At 36.5% G+C, this 19768-nt stretch overlaps 1 protein-coding gene across 9 annotated transcripts in view; it reads right to left on the bottom strand.

The window, feature by feature from the left end:
• The window catches only part of UCHL5 (ubiquitin C-terminal hydrolase L5), a 32368-nt gene that overhangs the window by 11122 nt on the left and 1478 nt on the right, over positions 1-19768 (bottom strand). For 6 of the 9 annotated variants that reach the window (XM_072648343.1, XM_072648338.1, XM_072648339.1 and 3 more), the window contains exons 2-5: positions 15788-15851; positions 10119-10224; positions 249-374; positions 82-143 (exon numbers count right to left, since the gene is read on the bottom strand). In XM_072648343.1, coding sequence (XP_072504444.1) covers positions 82-143; positions 249-374; positions 10119-10224; positions 15788-15851 — 358 coding nt within the window. Of the gene's footprint in view, positions 1-81; positions 144-248; positions 375-10118; positions 10225-13416; positions 13533-15787; positions 15852-16396; positions 16416-19768 lie in introns of those variants that run through there. The other 3 variants (XM_072648342.1, XM_072648340.1, XM_072648341.1) reach the window with 2 other exon arrangements.

Below are 19768 nucleotides of genomic sequence, written 5' to 3'. Positions count from 1 at the left end.
AGTAAGCAAAAGATCAAAGTTAAAGAGAGAAAGAATGAAATATTAAGGCTATCGTTTTTATATAATATAAATTCTCACTACCTGGCAAAACTGTTGTGAACTTGTCGAATCACTTCTGAGTTACTTAATGCCAAGCCTTTCATCTAAAATTTTAAAAATTAAGGATATTAAAAAATAAATAAAGCATATTAAAATAAGAATTCACTTCCCAAATGATGTAAAAAAAATTATAAAAGTGCTATACTTACAGCAGCATCAAAACTTTGCGAAAATTCTTTAAACTCTGAAAGTGTTTCCCCTAAATGGACATCTTGATGAGTACAATTCAATAATACACTCACTATGGCTTGAGTAGCACAAGCATTATTTATTACCTTTAATACAAAGAAAGGGAAACATTATTGTTATACAAATAGTTAATTTATGACAGTAGTCACAGTCCAAATGAATTAAAACAGTGGTTTTCAAATTGTGCTTCAAAGACCCACTGGATTTCTCGAGGCAGTGATTCCTTTAAATTATAATTATAAAAGGTATTTAAGTTCTTTTCTAACCCCTTCAAGGCAATTAATCTGGGATGCCAGTGCATGAATGTGCAGAATACATTTGTGATCTCAAAATCTGAAAAAGCAATATACAGAAAATCATTCCTCACCGTTCCATTTCTGAAATTTAGCTAATGCTAAAATTGTAATTTTCCCTTCCATTCTTCTTACCTTTACTGATATTATTACCCAAACTCAGAATATTCGAACCCTCCAATCCAGCTCAAGTCCTACATCTCCCTCAGAAAGTTTCCCTCTAATAAATTTACAGCCCATACTGATCACTACTTTCTCTGAACTCCCATTTAATTGACAAATCGAATAGCCTTTTCTCAATCCTTATGGTTCTTTGACATTTTCAATCATCTTCTTTTCCTAGACACCCTCACCTCTCTAGATTTTTGTGACATCACTCCTACTGGCTCTTCTGTCAGTCTGACTGTTTCTTCTCAATGACCTTTGCTAGAGTTTTATCCATGACTAACCTTTGCTGTCTCTTGTCACCCAAGGATCTCTTCTGAGTCCCTTTTCTCTTCTCTCTCTATACTGGGAGTTTTTAAAGAAGTTTATGAATTTAAAACAGTTTTTTTTGGGAAACTACAATTTCATAAAATTAGTTTTCTTTGTATTCCTATATACTTTATACATTTAAAGACATTTTAAGAAAGGGTTCAAGGGCTACACTAGACTGCCAAAGGAATCTATTATGCAAAAAAAAGGTTAAGAACCCCTGTCCTAATCTCTTTCCTAAACTCAGTCCACATCATCCACTACATTTTGGACATCCTGAATTTGATTCTTGTGATACCTCCCAAACTTAACATGCCCAAAACAAAACTCGTTATCCTTCCCTCCAAATTCTCCCTTCTTTCCAATGTTCCTATTACTGTCAAAGGCAACAATATCTTTATTGATACTTATCTCACATATCCAATCTGTTCCAAGTCTTACTTCTACTATATATCCTATTCTCTCCAGTCATACAATGTCTACTCTGGTACAGGCCCTCGTCACCTCACTCCTGAACTATTCCAAAAGCCTCTTAATTGGTGTGCCTGCCTCAATCGGCCTCATCCCAATCTATCCCCCACTCCTCTGTCAAAGTGAATTCCTAAACCACAGATCTGTCCACATCAATCCCCTAACTCAGTAAGTTCCAGTGGTTCCCCATTACCTCCAGGATCAAATATAAAATGCAGTCTGGTCTTTTACAACCTAGCTCCTTCCTACCTTTCCAGTCAACCCTCAAAACATACATTTGATAATCCAGTTATATTGCCCTATTTGCTGCTCCTTGAACACTGTCTTTTCAATGGCTGTCCTTGGTATGCCTGGGATGATTTTCCTCTTTACCATCATTTCCTTGCTTCCTTCAAGACTCAATTCAAAACTAACCTTCTGCAGGAGGCCTTTCCTAGTCACCCTCATTGCTAGTGCCCTCCTTCTAAGATAATCTTCCATTTACACGGCATCTGTATCTCTCTCTCACACACACACACACACACACACACACACACACACACACAGTTATCTGCATGCTGTCTAAGTGAAAATTAAATTTCAACTAACTTTGCTACTGACCACTTTGTAACTAAGTTTTATGACAAAAAAACTCTCTAATGTTTAATGACTAATGAAAGTTGATAAACATTAAAAATCAAAACCTAATTGTCTGATTCTCGTTTAAGAAGCAAATTGTCAAAGAAGTTGGGGGAGGACTTTAAGACAAATACTGTACAGTTAATCCTTAATATTTGCACCTTTAACTTATGAGACCCTCAAGCACTCATATGATTTTATTAGTAGCCTCATTTTCACTTTTGTACTGGCAACTGTACATAATTTTGGCTATGTGCAGTAAAGGGAATAAATGAGAGGTACGCAAGTTTCTGGAGCAGCAGGCATCCATCCTACTAGAAGTGTCACTGGTCTTCTTCACCCTTTGTAAAGAGCTCCCAGTGCATTCACTGCATATTTTCACTGTTTGCCTTTAAAATACAAGTTTTGTGTTGCTATTATGCCCTGGATGATCTGATCAAGTTGATGCATCCTTCACAATAATCTCCAGTGCTATCCATTAGCCATGAAGGATGGCAACCAAGGTCCCAGCAACCTTTCTCTTTGGTTTACATAAGGTGGCCAAGGGAAAAAGGTTTACAACAGTATAATATACAGTAAAATGCCCCCACACTGTGATCTAACACAGTGGAAGGTGAGATTCAGGTTTAAAAATTTAGTCTTAAGACTTTTATTTGCTATATAATACTTATAGTTGTTGCAGACTTCATTGTTACAAAAGTGAGTATTGTGTGAAATTGATCTTTTGTTTGTTTTTTTAAACTGAGATGTTAGCATAAAAAGTCACAGAATTCTAAGGAATTACTAGTGAGAAAGAAATGTTTTGCCTGTTGCGAATTTTATTTTATGTACATTTTACAGGTCATTTCATGGTTACCGGGTTAGGAAAAGTGCATATTACCAGAACAAATGTTTTTTTAATAAAGAATTGTATTTAGAAAATTGTATTTTCAGCAATCTCTAGCAAAATATTAGTTTTTCGTGGTTGAAGGAACCTTTACATTCTACTTCCATAGGTTCAAACTTGACTTTCTGTAAGAAAATTGACGTTTTCTAGGAATATTACCCCAGTGAAATTTGAAGAATGTCTGTATTTGCCATGTATGTAACAAAAAAATCACTATGTATTAATAGTCTTTTATGAATAGCCTTCTGTCATGGACTGAGGGAACTCAAGCACAAATTAATCCAAGTTCAGGTTGAAATCTACAGTAAATGTTTTAGGAATACTTCTACCCTGTCAATGTACTACACAGAATATAAGAATTGGCACTGTGCAAGAATAATATGCAAGCTTTTTAATTGTTCCAAAATTTCCTTGGCCATTTCATACACTCTCATAGCTTTATCTCACTCAAGGATGACTCCTCCCAAATATCCAGATTTCTAGTCATGATGTCCCTCTGGAATTCCAGATTCACATTTCCTAAAGCCTGCTAGACATCTCCTGCTGTACATACAGGCCACTCAGTCCCAGTATATACAAACTTACCCTCTTCTTCCAAAAATGTATTCTTCCTTCTAACTTCCCCATAAAGGACATCACAATTTTGTTACCCAAACTGGAAATTCCATTTAAATAAAAAAATTCATTCCTCAATGTTCAAAATCTTCATTTTCTTTTAGGGTCTTCAACATCTAATCAACTGTCACTTCCTCTCAATTTTGCTGCCATGACATTCCTTGCTTCTAACTCCTTCCTTGCTATTTTCATTACTACCATGTTACCTCAAAACCAATTATTTGGATTATTACAACCACTTCCTGACTTACCTCTCCCTAAATCCTAGCCCTAATCAACTACTGATGTCAGAGTATTCTCCTTAAGGGACAGTACTGATATTCATTCCATCATCTATGCTCCAGACAAACTAGACTACTTGCCATTCTCCAAACATATGGTATATGGACGTTCCAGTCTGATATTTATGTCATTCCCACTTGCCTGCAATACATGCCATTTCTACTTATCAAAATCCTACCCATCTTTCAAGGTCAAGGTATGTTGTCATCTCTTCCACAAAGTTTTCTCTGACTTCCCCAGATAAAATTGATCTTTTCCCTCTTCTAAAGTGGAATATTATAACTCTCTTACAGAAGCACTTAATACATTCTATTACATTTCATCATTATTTGTATGCCTTTTTTAACCACACCCTTATAAGTTCCTTAAAGTCTGTTTTATTTTTGTACCTTCAACAGTGCCTTACATAGCAGGTAAATCATTAAATGTTGAATAATCGATGAATTTCTTTCCACTGAAATAAGACCATTATAAAAATAATATTCTGGTTAACATGGCTGGTTTTGTAAAATAAAAAAAACCTACCAATCTGCCTATGCTAAGTTTTCTAAAAATATTTTCAGGTTTTTTAAATGAATTTGGTGCCACCAAGTGGCTGAACTATAAACTACTAATTTTAAAACAATCTTTATGTAGTATAGCTAGTGAATATTTAGTGAATAAGTAGTACTGAACTTAAAGAGTGCAAAAGATACAAGTTCAAATTCTCCTTTATACAAATAGCAGCTTTGTAGTCTTAAGCAAGTCACTCAACCACTTTTAGCCTCAGTTTTGTCTGTAAAATGGGTATAATAGTATGTACTTTAAAGAGTTGTGATGATTAAATGAAATCATTTATGCAAAGCACTTTGCAACTATTAAAGCATTATCACAAAAATAGAATTTAAGAATTAGGACATCAGTAGGACTCTAATACAAAGCATACTCCATACAACATACTCCAAAGACAGTAAAACCACCTTCAACACAAAGCCACTTTCCTCTAAATTGTTAAGAAGGTTTTCCTGACATTAAGCTTAAAGAAAACTTTCTGCCATTTCTATCTACTGCACACTGTTTCTACCCACTTGAGCCAAACAATACAAGTCTAATACCTCCTCTACATGAAAGACCTTCAAATACTTCTAGTACTATGGACTCAAAGTCCTCTACCATCCTGGTTACCCTTCTCTGGTCACTTTAAGATCACAGACTGAGTGCTAGAAGGGAACTCTCCAGCCAAAGAATATTCTCCTAAAAATGCAATGCCCCAAACTGACCATGATACTCCAGATGAGGTCTAACAACAATGGAGTACACTGGGATATTCACTCCCCCATTTCTGGAAGCCTTGTTCCCTTGAACATAGCTCAAGATTATATTAACTTTGGGGGAAATCCATCCCATACCTGCTGACTCATTGAACTTGTTATACACTAAAATTCAGCACATGATTTTTTGACTACTATCTATCCAAACTTTTCTCATCTTAATATGAGATATATTTGTAAAGTTCAATTTTTTTGTGACCAAGTATATCTATTACTCCTATGGGATTTCATCTTAGTGAATTCAGACCAATGCTTCAGCATGTCAAGAACCTTTTGGATTCTTATTCTGATATCCAGTTTGTTAGCTATTATCACATATGTCCAATGTAACAAGCTGCCGAGAGGCCACTAATTTTTTATATCTAAAATACAGAAAAAATTTTAACTTTAATATAATTTTATATAACTAGCCCTCATTTATATAAATTTCTCCCAACTATTTAATTTGCAAGCAATCTTTCAACATATTTGCATCAAATTTTAGATCTCACTGAATCTTGAACTAAGAAGGGACCTGATACCAGGGAAGTCCAACATGTACCTTAACAAGAAGACCCTCTATAACTTAACTGTTCAATATTAGTCCAGTCAGTTGCCTGAAGACCTTCAGTGAAACACAACCAGAGAGAAATAGATCAAAAACAGACTAAAAGTTCTTAACCTTCTTTAGGCCTGTCATAAACTCCTATGGGAATCTAATGAAGTCTATAGACTCCCTATTAATGTTTTTAACTTTTAATCACAATTGAAAGAAATACTAAGAAGTTAGAATTATTAAGGGTAGGGAGATCAAGATGACAAGCATTTTTTTAGGTACTTCTCATATATGAGCCATGGTGCTAAACAATCCCTGTTCTCAAAATTACAGTTTAATAGACATAAAAGAGGCATAGGGATGGGGGGGCGGGGGGAAGAGGAGAAGGGGGAAAAGTACCCACCTTAAGCCTGGTGGAACACTTAGGAAACTACTTTAGTAGTCCAGATGACAAGTGATAAGGATCTAATCTATGATGGTTGCTAAGTGAGTAGAAAGAATTGAAGAGATATAAGAAATGTTGTGGAGGAAGAATCAATAAAACTTGGTAAGCATAAGAGATTGGAGTTGAACCCAGGACTTCTTGACTCCAAGTACAATACTTGGATCTCTTATATGCTTCCTCTCATGACAGGTTATTTTACCAAGATAACTCAAGTTTTTAAAAATACAAATTGTTCTCTGCCTTGATTGATTTGTGAATGTACTGTAGTTATAGGGATTTTGTATTTCATTACAATCAAGAAAAACGGATGAGCTCTACAGAACAATTATTTGAAGATTAGCTCCAATCAATCATTCAAACAACAAACATTTAACAAGCACTTAAACTACATACCAAGCACAGGGTTAAGATCTAAGGATACAAAGACAAGAGTGAATGGTCCTTGCCTTTGAGAAGTTTACATTCTAATGGAAAAGACAACATATACTTAAGTACATATGCTAAATTTCTATTATGCACATACATACAATACATATATATATTTAAATGAATAAATTTATTTATTCACTTATTCAACCAGTAAAGGTTGATTTGGGAAGGAGTGCATGAGTAGCCGGAGGGATAGAGAAAGGTTTCATGTAGAAGACAGCAGCTGAACTGTGTCTCAAAAGAAACCAGGGATTCCAAGAAGTGGAGGTAAGGAGCAAGTGCATTCTAGGGATAGTAGACAGCCAATGGAAAAGCACAGAGATGTGTGCAAAACATTGAGAATGCCAGTATATCGAGAGTGCAGAGTACATAGAGGGCAGTAATATATAAGGATACTCGAAAGGTAGGAAGAATTCAGATTGTCAAGAAATTTAAATGCCAAATAGAGGATTTTATATTTGATCCTAGAGGTAACTAGAAATTATTGGAATTTGAGTAGGGGAGATATGATTAAACCTGTATTTGAAAAATCACTTCACTGGCAGTACAGAGAATGGATGTGAATGAGGAGAGGCTTCAAGCAGGCAAGGAAGCTAACGTATTGGTCCAAGTAATGGGTGACAGAAGCCAAAACCTGGGTGGTAACCAAGATTCTGGAGAGGAGGGGACTTATGAGAGAGATGTAGTAAAAATAAAAATGTGGAGTACAAGAGAATGAGGAGTCAATAGTCACATCAAGGTTGTGTAGCAAAATCTAAAATACCAAAAACTAAAAGCATAGTGGTACTCTCAACCAGTTATCATGAATTTTTTAAGTTTATCTTCATCTTATTATTTATATCCAGTTTCTCAATTTAAAAATAATTATCTGTATCCATTTCACCAGTTTTTATTGTAAATATCATCTCAAAAAAAAATACAATAAAGGCTCAAATTAAACCCAATTAAGAACAAGAAGCACTACTGGAGAAGCAACAAAATAGCTTCATATCCATGAAAGACTGGTTCAAAATCAAGCCCTACCACTATCTGTATGACCTTAAGCAAGTCACTTACTTTTTTTTGAGCTTTACATAAAAAGGGGGCTGATATTTATATTACCTAATTCATAAGGTTTTAAGGAAAAGTGCTTTGGAAACCTTAAAGCACCAAAGAAGAGGGAACATCGACGGAACTATTAACTGGTGCTTTTAATTTTGCTTATTCCTTTTCCACAGGTTTTTTTCTAATATACTATCCACAATTATCTTCATAGTTAACATTTATATAATATTTCTTTTCAAAGTTTACAAAGTTTTACAAACTTTTCATTTATCATCACCATTTATGCAAATGAGGAAACTGAAAACAAGAAGAGTTAAGTGACTTGCTCAAGGTTACCCAACTAGTTAAGTGTAAGAGATGGAATCTGAACTGAAGTCTACCTGACTCCAAATCCAGCATTCACTCTACTACATCGCTCTGCATACAGCGTTAATCATTCAACAGGTATCAACACAGTGATCTCTATACTAGCTATTACGGGTATATTAGCTATGTGGGAAATATAAAAAATATATAAAACAAAGTGCTTGCCTTCAAGGAGTTTAAATTATCAAAAATCTTATGAAACAAATAATGTGAAGAAATAATGATTAAGTATTTAAATGAAAGCTGTAGATCAGTGGTCAAACCCAAATGGAAATGGGCAACAAAACTTGGAAAACCATAAATCAACCTTGTCTATGCTATCCTGTATTTTTATTTTTGTTAACCATTTTCTTAGTGGTCATGAGTTGGATACCTCTGATGTGGACAATAAGTACCACAAGGGTTCAGTAGTCAGGAAGGCTTCACGGAGAAGCTGAGACTTGAGCTAAACTTTGTAGGAATGACAAGATTTAAATGCGCAGAAAAAAAGAGAGCCCCCACATTCAAAGTAGGGGGAAAAGCAAGGGTATGGAAGAAAAAATGAGGATGGTATTTTGAAGGAATAATAAAGAGACTGGTCTAAGTAGAGCAGTTCACCTTAGATTATGAGTAACATCAGGCTGGATTATGAGGGTGATAAAAAGAACTCTGAGTAGTTTAGATTTAAAGATCAATGTGAAGCCAATAAAAGTTCCTGAACTGAGATATAAAATGAGAAATGCTGTGTTTTAGAAAGGTTCAATGTGCAAGATAATTAGACAGGAAAGAAGATAAAACAAAGGAACTAGTCAAGAGGTTATTATATCAATTTTGAGTGTGAGGCATTTAAGGCCCTGCATGAGGATGGTGGAGGCAAAAATGGAGGGAAAGTGGCAGGGATGAGAGACGTCTGAAAGAAAGAAATCATAAGGCACAGATATGAAGGTTAAAGGAGAGAGAATAAAAAATAACTTTAAAGTTTCCACCTTTGTCCCCTAAGAAATTGATGGTAGTACTGACAATAACAGGAAAGCTGCTTGGGTAGTTGAGTTTGGTTTTAAGCAGACTGAATCTGAGGAAGTAGCTAGAGATCAAAATGGAAATAAATGTCAAACAGACAATTGTCAACAAGGACCTATTTTGCAATATTAATATTGCTTCTTTAGTCATACGATGCTACACTATATTATACTATAAGCTCCATGAATCCAGGAACTAAATTTTTGATATTTTTTTGGTATCACTCCAGTTCATTCAGTGCTAGACAAGTAGAAGGCATTTATTAAGTATTTGCTGACAGACTGATTTGAAGGACATCACTGTTTTGGTAAATTTACAAGAAACATAAGCATACAACACTAAGAACAGAAAACATTAAATGTAGGAAGGGAGTATAACAGAATGGACACATGGCCTTGTGCAAGTCCCTTAACTTCTTGGAGCCTCAGTTTGCTCATCTGCAAAGTTAAGAATATGGACCTGTCTCACTTAAGAGGATTGCTGAGAATTCAATGAATTAATATATGTGAAAACATTTAAAAAACTAGTTACTATTAGGAGATAATATCAGAGCAACATCAAGATTCTCCCATAATAATTCATTCCCTCTCTTGTGTTAATTTCCTTTTCTTTCTTATAGGTTTCTTCCCTGTAACCTGTAAATATGGTCAGGTCTTAAATAAATCACCACCAAATCCTAGTTTCCCTTTTCAAATGCTAGCCCATCTTTTTTCTTCCCTTTTAAAAAGAAATTTTTCCAATATGTTTATTTTCACCTGCTGCTTTATTTCCTCATCACCATAAGGGCTACTTCAAGCTATCGGTTCAAAATTAATTTTTAAAGTACAGATAATGGATTCAAAAAATTTTGAATACTTGGAAAACACTCAGAATTCTAGGAAAAGCTGCAGAAAAAAAGTGGATTAAGAAAAAAGGCACCTAGTTAATAAAAGCAAAAAGTATAAAAAACAAAAATTTGCTAGAATAGCATACAATTGCTTTAAATGGCTTAATATAATATAAATCTGTTGGTGTAAGAGAACACTGTACTACATGAAACCTCCTATTGTAAGGATTGTCATACCTGCTTTGCAAAAAATATTGTGTCAAGTCTGGAATCCTGAACCACAGAGCCTGCTGGTTCTTCTCCTGGCTGCCACTTGAAAAGAAAAATTAACCCATGAACTGGCCTACAAAATAAAATACAAATTAATGATATCTTTTGTGCCATATGGTCTTAGTAGGTTAAGTTATGTCCAGCTAATTATAAAATCTAACAACAAATTAGAAGTAACCCTTAAAGATACTACCCCTCTCACCTTACTGCCTCTCAGACCCCCTACCCCCAAAAGAGCAGCTTTCACCATGCACAAAGTATTATTTCTAAGAAACGGATTCACTGAATCCTAGATTATTATTTACTCTTTAAGTGCCATAAGTTAGAAACAGAATTGTAATGTAAAGAAAACAGACTATTTAGCTCTAAATTATATTAATTTATTTAAAAATTGAAAATAAGTGCAAGATAAAGCTAGAGCTACTTTTAACATTCTACATGGTATTCCATGAATGAAGTTTATCAACTGAAAAGCATTTATAGGAATTAATGAAAGTAAATCTTACTAAATTCAGTCAGTCCCCTATGTAGGAAAACTAGTCAGGAGTGAATTACACACCTGAATGGTCACCGTTTCTCAGCCTTGAAAGCTTTTTTTTGTCAATGGAAGCCAACCTCTACTATGTGTGAAGAAGCTGTAGCTTTCAAGGTACCCCCTTGTACCTTAATCTCTGAGAGCCCCTTGGGAGTCACTGTTATGGCAAATCACCTCCCTAGTCCTTGTTTTAATATCTCCAATTATTGAAGGATGGGTATGATTTAAAAACTGAGCTAACATAACCTCCTTCAAGATCTCTTTCTACTTCATGCAGAGCACTGTGCTGGACACTGGGGAAGATACAAAATTAGATATAATCACTATCCTCAGAGAGCTCTCCATTTTTATGTCAGTGTTCCCATCCTGAAAACTCACTATCCCAAAAAGAACAGTTTACCATAAAAATACCATTCTTTTCTACCAACTAGCGCTACTTTAATTAAAAGGTACTGGAGCCTCTGCCAGTGTACCTTCAAGTCCCAGTTGTCAAAGACCCTCTCATCACACAAACTATCCATCCCCACCCATCACAAATCATATCCCAACATCCTACCTTAAAAGTCCTGGTCTCTACAGGCTACCCTACAAATCAATACTAGTCTCCTCTGTCTTGTGTAGTGGAATACCCCACTAAAGTTGTGGAGATAATGGAGTTCAAGGCTCTAGTGTTCAGGTTCTAAGGTACTGGGCCTACAGTAGTTGAGGGATAAGAAATATTCCTATTGTCTCCAGCTGGAATGTTTAATACACTGCTGAATAGTAACAATGTTAAAGATGATAATCAAGTTCTACAGTAACATATGTAACTTTCCTATGATAGTAACAGATATGTACAAAACCTGTACTCCCGCTTTTTTTGTCTGGGCCTGAGATTACTCTCTCTACCAATAAAAACTGGCAACTGTTACGCAAATTAGTCTTAGGTAAAGTTGTCTGAGGCACTAAGAGGTTAAGTGACTTGCCTAGGGTCATACAGCAAGTGATAAAATTTGAGACTTAAACCCAGGTTGACTTGACTCAAAAGATTGACCTTTTTCCACCATAACCCAAAGCTTTCCTCCCTTCCCTCCTCCTCTGAAAAAGTGAGAATAATCTTTTGATTATCCTCCTGACTGAGAGATACACATATATAAATAAAATGTATGTGTAAGTAGAAATGGAAATACATTGTTATTTAAAACCATTCAATTACATTATAGGTTAAAACGGGCCAGAAATCTAAACACACGATATCACAGTTAGGAAAGACCTTAATTCAACAAGAATTTATTAACCATTTTTAATTTATTACAATTTGTTAATTGTATTTTATTATTATATAAAAGACACTAGAGAAATAAAGAAAACAAAACAAAAACCTGACCTCAAGGAGCTTACTGTTCACTGTGGAGGACATAACAATTATATAAATAAGTACATACAGGATTATCTCGGGAGGGAGAGAACATTAACAACTTGGGAGATCAGAAAAGGCTTCATGACACTGTGGTGAGCCTTGAAAGTTCAAGATTCTGAAAGGCAAAGATGGGAAGGCAGTACTTTCTAAGCAAGGGAGACATCTTACAAAAAGACAGTCATCATAAAGAATGCTAAATATAGGGAATTTCAAAGAAGCCAGTTTGGCTAAGCTAGAGAACATGAAGGAATTAACATAAAAGAAGGCTCAAAAGTAAACTAGCTAGATGGTGAAGGTCTTTTAAGTGACAAACTGAGGAATTTGTACTTTATCCTAGATATGGAGGGGTACTAGATTTCAACCATGGGAATACAGACAAGGGTCACTTTGAGATGCTCATCAAAAGTTCAAATTCACACATGCCCAATACAAAACTCATTATCTTCCTTTCCCCCTCTCCCTCAATCTTCCTTTCTCTCCTTTTCTTTTGTGATTTATATTGAAGGGACCACCCTTCTTTAAGTCCCCTAGACTCACATCCAAAGAATCATCCTGTACTTTAGCTTCTCCCTCATTTCTAAACAGTCACCACATCATGTCCATTCTATCTCCAGGATGTATCCAACATGTATCCCTTTCTTTCCACTAACCCAGTTATTATCCTGTTTCAGGCTTCATCACTTCCCACTTAGATCACTGCAACAGCTTCTCTAACTGGTTCTTCTACAAGTGTTTCCTCTTCCAATTCAACCTGGGGAATGCTATTAAAATTGGTATTCCAAAAACCCAGGTCCATGTCATTCTCCTCAAGAATCTTCAGTAACTCCTTATGTCTATAGAATAAAATACAACATCCTCAGATGTTTAAAGATCTTTGTTTTGGGCCACCAGTTTACCTTTCAGACATCTTTCACATTACTCCCCATCATGTCCTTTACATTCAAACCCAATTGGCCTAAATGTGGTTCTCTCCAGATGATACCCCATCTTCCACCCCTGCCTAGGGTGCTCTCCTTCCTTAATCCCACCTCATAGAAGCTTCCATCAAAGCTTGGCTCCAGTGCCCTCTCCTACCAGAAGCCTATTTTAATCACACCAGATGCTAGGGTACTCCCTCAAGAAATTACTTTTGCATATACTTTGTATTTAACTTCCTATGTATAGGTTGTTTCCTCTCAAACAGAATGTAAGCTCCTTGTTATTCCTTTTTTTATCCCCAGTGCCTAGCACTTAAATACTTGCTGACTGTGTGTTGAGGGACAAATCATTTAACTTCTCAGCCTCAGTTTCCTCATCTGCAAAATGGGGATAATAACACCTATAGTACCTACCTCACAGAGATGTTGTGAGGCTGCATTAAGAGAGGCACAGCTTCCAGGAATAAGGAAGGTTTAGTCCTGCTGTACTCTGCCCTGGTCAGACCACATCTGGAGTATTGTGTTCAGTTCTAGGTGCCGCAATTTAAGAATGACATTGTTAAGCTTGGAGAATGTCCATAGGAGAATAACTTTTCAAAGCCTTTAAGATGGCTTTGAGTTTATTTCATATAAGGATCTACTGAAGGAACTGGGAGATAATTAACATGAAGACTGAAGGGAAACATGATGCCTGTCTTCAAGTATCAAAAGAACTGTCATGTCTTAGAAAAGGAATTAGATTCAATATGATTGATCCCAGGAACCAGGAAATTCCAAAAAAGTAAACTTGAATGTGAAGTTAGGAAATATTTCCTAAAAGTCAGAACTATGCAGAAGCAAAATGGAAACCTCAGCAGGTGGCAGATTTCCCTCACTGGAAGTCTTCATAGGGGAGGGATGATAACCTGTCATGTGAACTCTGGTGAGGATGCTATCTAGGGCATGGGTGGCACTAGCTGACTGTTAAGGTCTCTTCCAACCTTGAAACTCATGCATCTTTGATTGCACTCTTCTGCTCAAAAACTCTCTGTAGCTCCTTACTGTTGAGTGAGTGAAATTCAAACCCCATTACTTGGCATTCAGGATCCCAGTTGATTCTGCCATCCTAGCTTCACCTCAGATGGCTTCCCTCAACACATCCATGTTCCACACAAACTGGACTATTCTCTATCCCTATAAATTGCATGTGCTTTTCTCTGATACTTCTATGCATTTGCTCAATACAATAAGAATGTATTAAGTGTCTACTACGTGCCAGTTACAGTGCTAGGCACTAGGGATTCAAAAGACAAAAACCAAAATAGCCCCTGCCCTCAAAGAGCTTACATCCTATTATGGGAAAATAACATGCTCAGCAAATTAAGTAATAATACATTCCAAGCACTTTCTTGGGAAAGAGTACTAGCAAATAAGGGGACCAGAACAGGCTTTCTGTGGGAGGTGGCACCAGAGCCTAGCTTTAATGGAAGCTAAGGATTCTCTAAGGTGGGGAGGAGGAAGCAGTGCACTCCAGACATGGGGCAAATCCTGTGAAAGGCACATAGGTGATGGAAGGTCAAGTGCAGGAAATGGCAAACTGGCCCATCTGGCTATGTCAGGTGTGTGGACAGTAATATGCAAATAACTATGAAAAGGTAGGCTGAAGTCAGAATATGAAGGGCTTTAAAAGCCAGGGAGATTTCTACTTTATCTTAGAGAAAAGAGGAAGCTATAGGAGTTTTTTTGAGCAGAGGAATGATATGGTCACCTCTGTGCTTCAGAATGTGGTAACCAGTGTTAGAGAAGAGAATGGCTACAGGAGACTATTGTAGGGAGGACTATGGTTATGGAATATTACATGAACTTTCAGATATGGTTGAGGCCTTGGTTAGTTTTGCTGAACCAACTTTTCCCTTTTAAAAAAAAAAACTATTGCAAAGGGTTACTAACTGGAGGGAAAATAAGAAAATTCTTTTTTTAAAGGAAGCTACTGCAAAAGTCCATGTGAGAGTAAGACAATGAAGGACTGAAATATGATGACGACTGAGTAGAAAGAAATGTAAGGTATTTCGTGGTGGTAAAATTGATAAGATTTGTCAATTGTCTGGAGATAAAGGATGATAAAGAGGTAGCTGACTGAAGTTGATTAGAAGAATGGCGGTATTCTCAACAGAAATAAGGAAACTGGGGTTTTGGAAGGTAGAGGCAATGAATTACTTTTTATGTCTGGAATGCTCTTCTTTCCCCTCTTGTCTTGCTGAGTCCCTAGCCAATCTTTAACATGTTACTCAAAAGCTATGTCATCAGTGAAACCTTCCATGATGCCTCTGGTCAACAATCAACTTTTGCCTCTTATTTATTACACAGCAACAATTAAACTCTCTGATACACTAGTAATGTGATATTGGATATTCTATTTTTCTGTATGTTGGTATATTACTCCCTTATTAGACTCTAAGCTCCATAAGGACAGGGACTATGTCTTATCAACCTCTGTGACTCCCTAAGCGCCTGGCACAATGCTCTGCACAAAGTAGGCACTTCACATTTGTTGAATGAATAAAATGAATATGGAAAATAAATCTCAAGTTCTAAAAAATGGACTTTAAAGTTGGGGACTGTTTGTACTGGAAATTTAAAACATGGACCTGCTACTGTAATTATATAATGGATACATACATACATGTCTATGTGTGTGTATATACATGTATGCACATCTAATTAAAATGAATTATCAAGTATAATTATATTTTTAAATTTTAGTTGGATGATAAATTGGGAAAAGAAAAACTGAAAAAGAGCTTACTTTAATTTCTCAAAGTTCTCTGGCTCCAAACTCCATATTTCCTCTACTTGTGCTCCTCGACAACCTAAAATAAGGGAAAATATTTTTTCAGAAAATTTAAATATATTTGCTTACAAAGATTAAAGATACAAGTATAGAATAAGATACAAATTATGTATAATTTATTTCACCGTGTAACATTATTCTCATTTACAATTTGCATCAAAGTTTGCGGCGATAAAAGTTGCCAGATTTCTCAAATTCTTTCATAGCACTAGCCAAGTTTCTCTCTCACAAAATGGAAAAATTAAATGCTTTTTTCCTACATGTAATAAACAAAAGTACATAGAAAGAACATTTTTATTAAGCACTCAGTCAATCTTAACTATTATTCTTATGAAATTGCCACAACTTCTTATGACAGAGTACCTTTCTTATTGTGATAGGAATTACGAATAATATAGTTCTCAACTGAATGTAACTAAATGTTCTACTTCTCCCTTGGAAACAGTTCTGAGAGTATAGATAGATTGGGCTGAAAAACAGATTCAGAGAAGATTTGACTGTTCTGGATGCCAGAAGGAACTGAAAGGATGCACAAGTAGAAAGTAATGATAGATGAAGACTAACTTTTCCACAGAGCAGAATCAGTTCTAATGACTTGTCAGTGAATATACTTCAACCAACTCAAACAGGTAACAGGTCAGACACAAAGGCAGCTTCTAGAGTGTGGACTCATGAATACCTTCAGGAAGGGTGAAACAGGCAAAAGTACAAAGTTAGTGTAGAACATCCCAAAGTTCAGGGGAGTTGAAAAGTGTCTTCCTCATGCAGCGACCAAAACAGGGAAAGAACCGGAGAGGGCAGGGCATCTGTGAGTTAACAAGCTCTAACTAATGCTGAGAAGGAAGACTGAAAAGCAGGTTTTTAGAGACTGAAGCTCCCACCAGACTTGCAAGGGGCACCAACCCTCTGGTTCTATCTTTGACTATCAAAACTGACCTACCCAACAAGGACCAAACCAAATGCCAACCTTCTCCAGAAAGCTTTCTGGTATTATTCATCAAAAGTGATCTTGTCAAAAAGGTTAGAAAATGTACTTCCCTCCTCCCTTTTAGAAGCAGTGGTGTGGAAAAGGGTAGGAGTATTGGTATAGAATATGTCTATCAGTCATGACAGTATATACTGACTTTGCTGAAGTGCTTTTTCTTTTCAAAAAAGTCCTTATTACAAAGGGTGGCTAGTAGGAAGGAGCCAAACATATTTAGAAATAAATGTGATTAAAAACAAAAAATATCAATAAAAATTTTTTACATGATCTCAATTTAAAGGATCTATCCCATATAGTTATTTGTATACATACATCTCCCTTATACGATTTTTTAATTACCTTGAGGGTAGGAATGTTTTTATATTTTATCTAACTGGCCTTCCAAGCCCTCGCATATAGTTTCTCACATAGTATGTTATGCATTTGATAATTTGTCAAATGAATGAATTTTTAGAACACATTTAACGTATGAAATGAAGTATGCCTGTATTGGCAAATTACTTGCTACTTAATGGTCTCAAATTTTTCTAGCTCCAACTTAATGATCTCTAAAAGTCATTATTATTTTTCACAAAGAAAATTTAACAATTAAAAATACCATAACAGTCAATGTCTCAGAAGTTAAATATTTTAATTTATGGGTAAATACCATCTCATTCAAGTAGGTAAAAGAACAGATACTACCTGGTATCAGTATGAGAAATCTAACCTCAGCACAAGGGATCAAATTAACAGCTAAGAATACAGCCTTAAGAAAGAGATAACATATTGGAAAATAAAGTTGCAGTATAAAGAAAAGACAAAAAGCAGTAAGTTACAAAGAAATAACACATGTAATGTTAAAAAACATTCCAACAAGCTCCAGCTTTACTAAGTTACATGCAAGTCACTATGCTAAGTCCTGAGGTTACATAGAAGGAATAAACACCCTGGAACCTTGAGGAGCTTATGTTCTGCTATGGAACAGAGGTAAACCAGACAAGTAATGTAAGGCTAGATGAGCCACAAAGCACCAGCAATGAGTGGGATCAGGAAAGATTTCAGAGAGGGGTCATATGACTTTGAGACTTGAAGGAAAAACATCTTCCAAAGGGTGGAAGTGAGGAGGACATGGAAGCAAACGTTGGGAACATCTTGCACAACGGCAAAGGCAAAAGAAAAAATGCTGAATTTGAGCAAATTTGACTCAAACATAAGAATGTTAAAGGGAATTTCTCTATTAATGGATTAAGAAATAAACTTGTAAAAGAAGGCTCTCCAGATTATATAATGTATTTAAAATGCCAACCTGGAAAATCTGCTACGGATGTTATTTTACCGATTTATGCTACAGAAATAATCACTGTTATTGAGAAAGGGATTAGGATGATGACAATGAGCTTTATTCTATATGCATGAAATATGCATGGAACTCTGCCTTCTTACCTTCACCTTTGGCCTTCCTGGTTTCCTGTAATACTCAGTTTAAATCCCACCATCTATAAGAGGCTTGTCCAGATGTCCTCAGCTGTCAGTGCCTTCTGAGATAATCTTCCCCTCCCCCCAAATAGATTGTTTGTCCCTTCCTCCACTAGAATGTGAGCTCCTTGAAGGCAAGGCCCATACCATATTTTTGCCTTTCTTTGTATTACCAGTGTTTAGCACAACCGTGACACACAGTAAGCCCATAATCAATGACTGCAGTCTGACCTGCAGCTCTCTTTTTCCCATCCCCAGCACTTAAGAGTTAATTCTATACTTTTGTCATACCTAAAATCAAATCCTATCTAAGACATTAACTGTGTGACACCTCAGGCAAATCACCCAACCCTCCTCAGCCTTAGTTTCCTAATCTGTAAAATGGAAATAACAGCACCTATTTCCTGGGATTGTTGCATTTCACAAACCTTAAAACACTACGTACATGCTTGATATTATTTTTATTATAACCTGCTCCTTTATTTTTCCTAATGGGCAAGATAAATAAAACTTTTTAAAAGCTGACAGCACAGGATCTAGTATACAGTGAGCTGCTTAATAAATACTTGTTGATGATAGCTAGAATTTACATAGCACTTTAAGGTTTGCAAAGCACTTTCAGAAATTATTTCATTTTATGCTCACCACAAAAATGGGAGGTTGGTGCTATTATTACCCCACTTTACAAATGAGCAAACTGAAGCGGGCAGTCTTCCTAACTCCAAAGGCAGAGCTTGGCTGCCGGCTGACCCATTGCTTTAAAGGAAGGGTATCCTGAAGTTTTATGGGAAGATGGATGGAAGACTGGATCGTGTAATCGTGAATCCAATTAAGAGGCTATTTGTTTCTTGACCCATTATTAATAGAAAAAATTCCCTTTAACACTCTTACGTGTGGGTCAAACTTTTGCCCAAATTCAGCATTTTTTTCGTTTGCGTCTACCACGGTACAAGCCGTTCCTAAGTCTGACTGTATTTTCTCCTCACTTCCACTCATTGAAAGCAGTTTTTCCTTCAAATCTCAAAGTCCTATGACACTTCTCGGAAATCTTTTCTGAATCCAATTAAGAGGCTATTAAACATAAGCCAGGCAGAGTGCGATGAGGGCCTGAACTAGGGTGTTGAAGACCTGAGGCTCAGGGTCAGCGGGGAAACATTTTTTTTTTCGGTCGGGGCGGGAAGATCACTTTCTCCCAGGAAACCAACTTGGCCACGAGGCCTTGCGTCACAAGCAGGAGGAAGAGCAGGAGGAGGAAGAGGAGGAAGGGGGCGGGGCAGCAGCAAGGCTCAGAAGGCAGTTTCCCCAGGAGGTCTAAAGGGGGCGGCTTCGCCCGTAAGGACTCGGCTCAGACTCTCTCGGGCGTGCACCCCTGCGGTGAGCAGGTCATCGCACCCGAGACTGGCTGGACCCGAAGTCCTGGGGGGTTTAGGAGCTGTACCTGTCCCGCAATGAAATGAGATCAGGGGGCAAGGGGACCAGCCGGGGGTAGGGAG

Source organism: Notamacropus eugenii, chromosome 2 (genome assembly GCF_028372415.1).
Source record: "Notamacropus eugenii isolate mMacEug1 chromosome 2, mMacEug1.pri_v2, whole genome shotgun sequence".
Classification (NCBI taxonomy): domain Eukaryota; kingdom Metazoa; phylum Chordata; class Mammalia; order Diprotodontia; family Macropodidae; genus Notamacropus; species Notamacropus eugenii.
Note: the sequence above shows the minus strand (reverse complement) of the source record. Positions and strands in the feature narration are given on the sequence as shown.